This window comes from Cucurbita maxima, unplaced genomic scaffold (assembly GCF_002738345.1).
Source record: "Cucurbita maxima cultivar Rimu unplaced genomic scaffold, Cmax_1.0 Cma_Scf00043, whole genome shotgun sequence".
NCBI lineage: Eukaryota > Viridiplantae > Streptophyta > Magnoliopsida > Cucurbitales > Cucurbitaceae > Cucurbita > Cucurbita maxima.
The window spans coordinates 1,419,885-1,431,027 of record NW_019272059.1 but is presented as its reverse complement, the minus strand read 5'-3'; the positions used below and the strand labels follow the sequence as shown (position 1 = coordinate 1,431,027).

Below are 11,143 nucleotides of genomic sequence, written 5' to 3'. Positions count from 1 at the left end.
TTTTTTTTTTTTTTTTTTTTTTTTAGGTTGTATCCTTTTACTTTTTCTTCCATTTCATATATTGATGAAAAGTTGGTCTCTGATTCAAAATTAGTAATAAATAAAAGAAAAACAAGGCAAAAAAATTTCTTGCCAACATATAATCAAATGAGAAGTGTAGAAATTTGAGGGGAGAAAGCCCAACAGACCATACCTTGTGCCAGCATAATGGCGAGAACGTCTAGCAATAAGGGTCAACTTAAAATCTCGCCCATCTAGAGATAGTGTAGCCTGTAAGCAAGAAAGAACAAGGATACTTAATGACCCAAGCAAAAACTAAACAAACAAATGCCAGAAAACAGTCCAAGTGATTGCATAATCTACAAAACAATAAATAACGAAGTTATGTGCCCTACCACTAAGCCGTATTGAATAAACATCATCACCTTCAATCATATGTTACCAATACCAATCCAATGAATATCATATAAAAAAAATACTAATCCAGTAAATAACAAATTCTCACCTCCTTGTTTGCTTAATTATAAAATAATATTTCATAAATTAAAAAAATAAAAAATAAAAAAATGATGAAATCTGGCATTGTCTTCCAAGACCACACACTAAGTTATTCCTTCCTATGATTTGAGAAAGCACCCAAGCAGCACCAATTACTAACCTGCTTGAAAAAACCATAGACCAAAGCAACTGTCCAAATAGTGTTATGCAAGTGATTTCGGATTCCACGTGTCAGAAATTCATTCCAGACAAACATGGTTTCATAAAGGGCATGGCCTGTCTCATTATCACATATATTTTTTTGAAGGCTACGCATAACTTGGTATGAGTAGCTGAAAAAGAAGTCCTTCGTGAGATCCACCGAGCATAGGAGCTTCTTGTATCTAAGACAAGAAAGTAACAAATAAATAATAGATTAGTTAAGTCATGTAGCTTGCAGTAAACCCACAATTCAGTTTCCTTCGGTAAAAGTTATTTCTTTGTTTTAGCAGAAAATCACTAACATAAGCGATTAACAGAAATTCAAAAATAAATAACTTGGATGTTCTGTTATTTTTATGGTGTTATGTTCTGTTATGTACTTTCTCTTTTTTGTCTTCTGTTGCTTGCTGTTATATTTTTATTTTTTTCACTCAGGGGTGGCGTTTGTATCTTTTGAACAATAGCCATTTTCTTATTATGTCAATTATTGGTCTTGTTTCTTGTTCAACAATAACTTGGATTACAAACTTATCTCTGAGAAGAATGAATTTGTAACAATCACTACAAAGTTTAGCATTAAAACATTCCAAAAGCTTACAGGATATTTAGGGACTAAAACAAGAAAACTGTATTCCGAAAAATAGAACTTGTTAGTTCTTCCACAAAAACTTTCCACTCTCGATCTTCTCAACCAGTTTTGAAAAGAATTCTTGGCTCGAGAGGAATGAACTCTGGTGACAGGCTACAACGAGAGATTTGTAATCCGTAAATTTGATTTCTGGAAGGGGTTTGAAAGTAATGCAAAATGGGTCTTATCCGTGATTTTAGCAGCTACCCTTTTGAGCCACTGCTTCTTCTCTCACTGAAGATGGTTCGACATAGTTGGAAATCATAAGTACTTTGAATGATACTAAGAAAGTCCTTGGTAATTGGAGCCCTTCAGATGAATCTACCTGCAAATGGACTGGTACCTCTTGCCATCCATAGGACTCTCGTGTCAGCTCAATTAATCACCCATTCATGCAACTAGGAGGGATTATATCTCCCAACATTGGTCAACTTTGTAGATTGTTGATTAGCTCTCCACTAGAACGGATTACATGAATATATCCCCAATGAACTTGTCAATTGTGATCAAAAGTCTCACTCGGATTATTTGTGACCAAAAGCAACTTGAGGTCTTGTTCACACTTTGTGCAACATGTTAAGAAACAGTTGCATAATGTATTCACTTGTGGAATCTGAACAAGGTTTCGACTAAATGGTTTTCAACCCACGTACTCATTGGGAAGGGCTTGAGTACATGTAAGTTTCAGTATATTCAAGACACTTCCCTATGATTTTGGGTTATATGCAGAAAGCAGAGGCAATTTACCGTAGTTCATTAGTTTAGAAAAAATAAAACTTGCTTGGCAGAATAGTTTACAAAAATAGTTTGTAGAATACAAAGATAGTATTTTGTTGTGTCTACAGTAAATTACAACAAATCTTCTTCCAAGCAGAATTGGTGGGCCGACTATCCCTACATGATTATCCTTTCATGAAATGTCAGGGGTTTGGGCTCATGACAAAAGTGTGCGCTCACCAAGTCCTTCATTCTCAAACACAACCCGACCAAAGTCATCTCACAGGAGACAAAGTTAGTAAAAGTGTAGATCTATCATCAATTCCCTTCAGAGCTCTAAGAATAGCTTTAGGTTCCTTTGGTGGAATCACCATCATGTGGAATGATCCGTCCTTGGGATCTTGAATATTACTAAAGGTGCAGCCTCCCTCTCTTTGCTTATTTCTCCCCAATGGCCTTATTTTGGTTAACAGGGATCTATGGCCCTTCCAAATCTACACAAAGATCCCACTTTTGGCAAGAATTAAATGATCTCTCCACTTTGCTCCAATGGTCTTTTGAGCACTCTAATGAAGGTCAAATCACTAGAAGTATGCATATTTTTAATCATATCATTGAGCAAGCTTCCCTAACCGATCTTCCTACTCAAAATTTCCTTTTTACTTGGTCAAACTTCCTGAATGCCCTGGATCTCAGAATCATGTATTGTTTTCTCGTTATAGGGAAAGTCCTTGTGAAATTTGATGGTGCTCTGATTAAAATATTTGACATACCCACATCCAACCACTATCCCATCCTCTTGTCCATTGGCTTTGATAAATGGGGATCTACTCTATTCACCTTTGAAAATATGTGTTGCAACATCAGAGCTTATTTCCATGTGTGGAATATTGGTGGTAAAACACTCCCTTCAAGTTGGTTGGGTCACAAAAAACACTCCCTTCTTTATCTTACTTTGTTGTGGTGTTCCAAACCGTTAACTTTAACGTGAAGTAACCAAAAGTAACTCATCCACCATATTTCACAAGCAACGACCCAAATTTCATCAATCGGGACAATTGTTCTTTTCTGTGGAGAAATTTCATCAAGAGTGAGTGAAAATCGACCCATCCTCTAAAAATGAGTCCAGTCAGAACTATTAAAATTTTGGTTATCTCAATGAAGCTTCCTCATTCGTTGGAGGTTTTCAAGCTCTAGGGGAGAAAAGTAGATCTTCTATGTTATTAACAATCCATACTAACACGACTCAGTATAGCCAAAATTCTTCAAAGATGAAACTCAATTACCTTTCCATTAACTTTGTCCTAAACTTGTCAACAAAATCTTACGAGAGGCCATAGCTATCAGCACGATGGTGAGAGGACTAACATGATGTTTATGAGAGGCATGAGGAGAGGAGAGGTGGAGTCACAGGAAGAGAGAAAACGGCATCTTCTTGTCAACTCCTATTATAGGTAATAGTAAATCTTCCTAGATACTATGCAACAACAAATGATTATACAAATATATCCTAAGTTAAGGCTAAGTTATAGATTTATTTAGATGTAGATTTAGATTTATTTAGATTTACCTAGGCATTTATTCAGATTTTGATTTATTTAGATTTATTGGGAATTTATTCATATTTATTGATACTAGTATCTAAGATTTAGTTAGCCCTCCTTCTTTATAAAAGGGGCATACAACTCTATATAACTCTGAAAATCAATAAGAAAAATAGGAAACTAATTTAGACTTGCAACAACATCAATAAATAGTGGTTACTTGAATATTCAATATCATTTGTCGAAGCATTAGACAGAGAAACACTAGGAATTCAAGGCCTCCAATAAAATATTTTTGTATCTAAAGGGTGAAGGACCCTATTTAAAAGCGCCTAAAGTCAGCCCAATAGGGAAACGATCAGGCAATGGTCAATGGAGTATTTCACGTCTAAAATCTTTGAAAGCCTCTACCCATCCCCTAGACAAGAGAAAATATCAACTGGGAAGGACTAACTAAACACAAAAAGGCGCTACAGAAAAAGCCTTTGGACATCCCTCCCCAAAGTGAAACTCTCCCATCAACAATGGAAGACAAAACCCCTAGGAGGGAGGAGAGTCTCACAAAATGATAAAGTTATTTCTTTTCACTAAAATTCTTTCACATTCAATTGGATAAGTTTTTTGTAATGCCATTCAATGAGGTTTGTCTTTGCATCATTTCGTTTTATCATTGAAATTGTTCCCTATCTCAAAAAAATTACATGGAAAAAATGAAATAACAGAATTCTAAAACTTGAAATTTTTAATTTCTAGGAATAAGAGCCACAATCACTATGAGCAAAATCGCTGTTTCTTGCTACTGTGCCACTTAGAAATAAACAGCAAGGAACGAAATTAACTAAGAACCTGTTCTCATTCTTTGAAATGGCTATGTTGGACCAAACCGCTGGATTTGAAAGTGGAATCATCTCACTTCTGGAAACAGCATATATAGTATGACCACATATTGTACCAATTTGACGCCTCTTCGTAATAAGCAGCATGTAATAGGGTCCTAGGAATTTAATGAACCCTAGAGCAAAAGGAGAGAAAATGATGATATTGCAGTAGAATATCAGGTATTACGGCAAAATTAAAACTTGATAAGATTTCTCTTACCAACAATGCCATAACAAGAGGTCACAAACTTCAGTCCGCCTGTAGATTTATTACCCTCATGTATGCGTCTCAGCAGATCAGAACATTCACTTTCAGTATATACAGCAGAATCTTCCCGAATGTTTAGCTCCGACAGATCCATCCTATCAATTTTTAGCACTCTCCAATATGTTCTACTCTTGTCTCTTCCTACAATGTAAAATTTCTAGAACAGAAATTTTACCAAGAAAAGATGCATAAATAGGAAGACTACCACAAATACATAAATACAGTTAGACAACCACATCAAGAAGCGACATATGTCACAAGCTTGACGTTTCTTCAACGCTTAATAAACCAAGATTCTACCGTCTACAGAAGAAAGAATATGTTTAGAGGGAAGGAAGAAAAATAAAACAGAGAGGAACTTGTCTATAAATGCCACTGCAGCTTGTCTCAGTATTATAACACACAACATAAATAGCAGCATCGTGGTAAATTGATGAGCAAACGCACAGAAACATTACTACAGAAGAGATCTCTCAAAAGTTTTTAGAGTTGGTAGTAGTCCATGTAGAAAACGGGTGGATATTTGGGCTGTAGTAAGTTACACAACAGAAAACAGGTGCATACGTATGTTTTTATGTACGTTTTTTGTGGAAGAAAAACAGTGGCTTGACAAGCCAGACAAGCTCAGTTATTAACTCCAGAAAACACCATATGAAAAGTACAATTGAACACAAAGAAATGGAAACAAAAGAGTAGTTACCGATCGAGTCTCATAGAGCCTGAATTTGTGCATACAAGCAGGCGAGGCAGAACGGAGGTCATCAGAAGATGCAGCAGAGTTGGAGTAAGCATCATTTTCAGAGGACGGGAGTGGAAAGGTGGAGAACAAGTTATTCTCAGAGGAAGCGGTGGGATTGGTGGAGGAGAAGGGGTCGGCCTCTAAAGAAGCCATATTTGAGAAAAGATTTACAGATCCCCCGAGCCTCGCACCACAGGCCCAGGCTCAGGGAAACTAGGAGAAGGGCATGCAAATCACAGAACAGCACAAATCAACAATAGAATAGAATAGAATAGAATTGAATAGAAGAAGCAAGAAAAGAGGATATGATATCAAATCATATCACCTCACAACGTATCATATAGAGCCAGAAGGGAGAAAGAAGGAAATCACAACCGCCGACACCTTAAATGCCCCCCAAAACGACGTTAGGCTGCTTTAAATACAACATCCCGAAATCAACATTGAAGAATTCAGAAAAAAACAGAATGGTTCGGTTGATTGAGACGCTGACAACGCACTGTTCTTGATGGTATCATTCATGATTCAATTACAAAGGCAAAGCAGATGATTATGAACAAGGCAACAAAACAGCGTTGGACTCCATATGGGACAGTACGTGAAGGTACAGAAATAGACGCATATACATGTATAGAGAAAGGCAGGGACATGGAGGCCTTCAGAGAGGAGGGAAAAATGGAGAGAAAGGTGGAAGAAGAGGGGAAGGAAGAGGAAGGTAATTATTGTTGTTGGAGTGTGTCATTAATCTGTAGTTTAAAGAGAGATACAGATGGGAGGAGGAGGAGAAAGGTCCGGGCAGATCCAGGGGTAGCCTCGGGCAGGGGAGGGAAAGGAATGACGACCACAATTTGGGTGACCCTGCCGTCCGGAGACCACAAATAAATAAATCTATTAATAAATAAATAAATAAATAAATAGATCTATTAATAAATAAATGAAGTCAAAAATAAAATATAATTAAGGGATCTGGGGACATTATTTAATAACATGAAAACTTCACCCTTATGCCTCTCCCATCAACGTATTAATGTGCAATCATTTATTTCTTCTTAATTAATATCTGTCGCCCAATTGGGTTTCTTTCTACCTTTTCCTCTTATTAGTGTACTTTCTTTCTTTCTTCTTCTTCTTCTTCTTTTTTAAATTTGTGTTTATCTCAAAGAAAACTATGAAAACTATGGTCACGGGGATTCATTTTGTGACCGAGCAATTAAGGGAAACGTACAATCTTGGCAAGGATGTAGAAAACAATGTCTTGGATGAAATAGACAATTTTATTAAGCTCTTATGTTTTCAAATAAGGAGGAAAAAGTTCGTGAAGAAATGAAGAAATGGGTTAATTCATACATTACATTTGCGTCTAATTGCATTATCTAAAAGCCAAAACCTTCTAGTTGGAGCTCATTTTTAACATTTGCTACCACTAATTCCAATGGCTTTTATTATTATTATTATTGTAATTATTTAATTAAAACCTTCTAGTTTAATCCCTCTTTATGTTTTAATTTCAGTAACTTAATACCAACTCCCTTTTTATCCATCACCAAGTGAAACTCGTGAATTTTTTTTTGAAGGAAACCTGCTTTTCAACTTTTGAACTAAATTCTAACTTGTTTTTTCTTTAGCTAATATTGATTGGATGATGAAAAACTCTTTACAATAGCTGGTGAAAAATAATATCCTTACAAGGGTACTTTAGTACTGATCACAGCTTATTATATTGAAAATTTTCAACACTACGGTGAAGCTCCTCTACCCAAATTAAACCCATGAACACAAGTCTTAGCTTGAACAAGAGAGAGTGAACTCCAAAATTCTGGTAACATCCTTCCTTTCCTTCATACATATTCTTAGCCAATAATAGATAGAATTGAGTATAAAAAATTTAAGGTTATCTCAACAATGATCAAACTGTGCCGTGGGTGGCATATTATCAATGATTGTAGAACAAGTTTTTTAACTAAGTTATTCATGTAAAGTTTGACTTCCCAAGCAATGTTTCTAAAAAAGGAGGCACCAACTACAATGTAAGTGGCTATGGCCTAGATACATTAATCAAATATAAGAACATAAAGGAAGGCTACGCCATATTATATCATTCCAAAAACCTGTTTCCCCCACAAATAAACTACACCTTGTCACAAAGAATAAACATTTGCCAACTCCGCCAATGGATGCCACTGTTGGTGATGAATTTCTACAGAGAGAATCAAACTTGGCCCAGCAGTCTACAGGAGATTATCAAGATGAGTTTGCAAAACATGTATGGGAGTCATATTGATTGCTTCTTGTATCTCTTCAGAAGAGTACTCTGCCTTGAGCAAATTTTGTACTTGTAGATGAGCTTCCACTATGTTTACCCTGCGAGAATCCGGAGTGAAGTCTTAGCTGATTGCTTAGTAAGAGCATGCAAATCAAACACATTGTTTTTACACCTAAAATTACCTTGATAGGAGTTAAAACTAATTCAAGAACAGGGATGAGATATTGTTGATATAAAAGACATGGTGTTGAATTGCCTATAATACTTAGCCAACCCAAGAAATGATCTCAATTCAGTTACCTAGAATAGCACAAACCAGCCCCCATCTTAGGCTTTATGCACATCCATGCGCATTAACATGCTTCTTAGACCCGACACAAAGGGACGTGAATCAACCAAGTATGAGTTGATATCTCATACATCGATTGAGTCCACCCCATACCTTTGGTAGTAAACGACAGATTGTTATAAAATAAAGACTGTGCCTTCCAGCTGTTAAGCTTAGAGCTCCCTACAACCTTTGCAATTCTTGTAAAGATATATGCAACAAATATTGAAGTATGATTGATCATCCTCTCATGTGGCATCTTCTTCAAGCTTTGAGCTCATCTTTCTACATCTCTACATCTCTAGAGGATCTCTAGTTTTACTACGAATCCCTGTTGTTGGATCGGATTATAACGAACTTTTGGGTAATTTGTACGAAAATCTTTATGAAATTTTATTCAAAAAAATTATAAGACAAGATAATAAATAAAATAATACAAAAGTCTATTATGATACATATTTTATTCAAAAAAATTATAAGACAAGATAATAAATAAAATAATACAAAAGTCTATTATGATACATATATTTCATGAAAAAATTATAAGACAAGATAATAAATAAAATAATACAAAAGTCTATTATGATACATATATTTCATGTCGAAAGATGAGTAAGTCCATTTATTTAAAATAATACAAAAGTCTATTATGATACATATATTTCATGTCGAAAGATGAGTAAGTCCATTTATTTAATTCGACATTCCTCATTCCTTTTCTATATATACTCAAGTAGATATTACTTAGTATAATTATATATGAATTAGTATAATTATAAGATACCTTTTATAACAATCAATAAATAACAGGTAAAAATATTAATATAACAATAAATAACAGGTACAAATATTAAGTCGAGGTACTTTCTCTGAAGGCAATCCACCATTTAACCCAAACCTTAGGATTGATTCTCAAAGGATTTGAGTGTTCTAGGATTTGTAAGCTTAAAGTCCTGGATTCTAAGTGTTCTGATTTCAATATCCTATGACCTCATATCATTATTCCACCCCAGAACGAACTGTAACTATTACATAGCTCTTCCCATGTGGAAGTTTGTGGTAGAGAAGAAAAATCATCTAAGATTGGGCTGACCGAATATTCTAAAGGTCACTGATTTAGCTGATGTAGTAAGATCAGTGGTTATTAGATATTGCTCTGGTTAATTCCATTTAATATCTTTTTATATTTTCTAATACATAGTTTTTCAATTCTTTATAAATAGAGAGTTGCCGTCTTGTATTCAGATTCTCGATAGACTTTTTGGAGAGAACTCTCCTTAGTCACTTAGGTGACATTCATATTTAGTTTCAAGCTCAGACAAACATCCAAACCTAAATATGTGCTATTTCTAATAAAGTCTGTCTGCTCCATGGTCAGAGTACAACTTAATTACAAAATTTCAAAAATTTTATCAACTTACTTTATAGGATTGAAAAGAATCATTCTTGTGGTAGGGTTCTGTAGATAAAGTTTCATTTTCTCCATAACCATAGGCAGCTGTTGCTGAATAGCAGCATTAACCTGTTTCATAAGGAAAGAAATACGATCAGATAAGCTAACATATTTCAAGTCAATCTAATTCTTCATATCTACATGGCACTACCAATTTAACGTCAACATGGCCCTGGGACAGAAAAAATAGAAAGAAACAGGTCATGTCATCTTTAATCACGTGATCAGTCCTACAAAATTAGAGAGATTTGCATTCTAGCGGCACCTCAAAGGCTGCACATAGTAATTTCAGAGACATACACATTTTAATCTAGACAAGATCAATTCTAAAATACTGAAATATGTAGAAAAGGGAGACACCAATTCTATGGCATTTTTTAAAAGAATCCACCTTTCATGCTACTGATTTTTCCTTATTCATTTGGTCATATAACATACCTTTTGAACTAATTCGACCACCTTTTCTGGAGTGGCAAAAGCTTGATCCCTTAGTGGTTTCTCCAAGATTGATTCTAACTTTTGGTTCTGATGGCCTGACGCCACTTTGACAGCAGTCACCTACATAGAATAAACTAACAACATTAAGAGTCATATATTTGATACCATCCCATACATAACATAAACGTAAACAAGAAAACAAACTCCTTTCAGGAAGTCCTTGAATACAGCGACTATTTTACAAGTCTAATCTAAGCTTGGCAAGCCCTCACTAAATGAGGTTTTACCAACCCTCGCACCAAACACTGTTTTACAGGCCTAAAGGCTCTCATATACAAGTAGCATATCGCTGTTTTATAGGCCAAACCAAAACCAAGTAGGTTTTCTCAAAATTGGTATATCGGGTTTCTAACCTCCGAAGGATTGGTTAAAATCTATCCCCTACCTGCCAGCGGAAGATTCAAATAATTGGGCATAATATTTTTCTTAGGGTTTAGACGAAGGATTGATGGGCTTGAGAAAGAATACCAAAAAAATTGTTACAATAAAGGAAAAGAAAGGAGAGAACCTATGGATGGGTAGAGTCAGTTACCCTCCCTTTATTTAAAGACGAAGGGGAAAAAAAACCCATCTATAATATCACAAATTAATATCAATAGAAGTGGTCAATTATCTTGAAGCTCAAGAAGCATCCCTTATTAGTATCCATAACCGAGCCCAGAGGTCCAACCTAAACCAGCAGCTAGGTCAGTTTCAGCATTAGGAAAGATGACAAACCTTGGTCACGAATGAGAGCATGGGATCCACAACCAGCTTGGTAACAGACATAATAAACTCTTCACAAGTCGCTTTCAAGTTCTTCTCCAGATCCTGCACAGTAGATAAATAGCAAAAGTTCATTGCAAGAGAAATAAATGTGGCAAGCAATGAGTGATTAATGTAAGTAAAAAATACACTTTTGGAATCCAAGCGTATGAAATTCATACTCAATCCAAGCGTTTAGAGTTGTATGGGTAGATTTTGTTTTGGCTAGCGCCAGTAATACAGTGACTGAGAAAGTCATAACTATCTTTTCTATTCTTGCACCCTGATCTTGTATCTAGACCTTCTAAGTTTTTCTATGATAAATGGGGAAAGAGAGAGAGAGAGAGAGAGAGAGAGAGAGAGAGAGAGAGAGAGAGAGAGAGG

The 11,143-nt window shown here is 35.5% G+C and overlaps 2 protein-coding genes across 3 annotated transcripts in view; both read right to left on the bottom strand.

Moving 5' to 3' along the window:
• Nucleotides 1–6,252, bottom strand: part of LOC111470096 (phosphoinositide phosphatase SAC3-like) — a 20,996-nt gene extending 14,744 nt beyond the window's left edge. The window contains exons 1-5 of one of the 2 annotated variants that reach the window (XM_023115572.1): nt 5,435–6,252; nt 4,687–4,891; nt 4,435–4,600; nt 659–881; nt 194–270 (exon numbers count right to left, since the gene is read on the bottom strand). In XM_023115572.1, coding sequence (XP_022971340.1) covers nt 194–270; nt 659–881; nt 4,435–4,600; nt 4,687–4,891; nt 5,435–5,626 — 863 coding nt within the window. In that variant the 5' untranslated portion in view covers nt 5,627–6,252. The remainder of the gene's footprint in view (nt 1–193; nt 271–658; nt 882–4,434; nt 4,601–4,686; nt 4,892–5,434) is intronic. The other variant, XM_023115573.1, reaches the window with a different exon arrangement.
• Nucleotides 6,253–7,351: 1,099 nt separating this feature from the next.
• LOC111470121 (conserved oligomeric Golgi complex subunit 3) overlaps nt 7,352–11,143 on the bottom strand; it is a 28,666-nt gene continuing 24,874 nt past the window's right edge. The window contains exons 22-25 of the mRNA XM_023115613.1: nt 10,733–10,825; nt 9,956–10,075; nt 9,486–9,586; nt 7,352–7,834 (exon numbers count right to left, since the gene is read on the bottom strand). Coding sequence (XP_022971381.1) covers nt 7,702–7,834; nt 9,486–9,586; nt 9,956–10,075; nt 10,733–10,825 — 447 coding nt within the window. The 3' untranslated portion in view covers nt 7,352–7,701. The remainder of the gene's footprint in view (nt 7,835–9,485; nt 9,587–9,955; nt 10,076–10,732; nt 10,826–11,143) is intronic.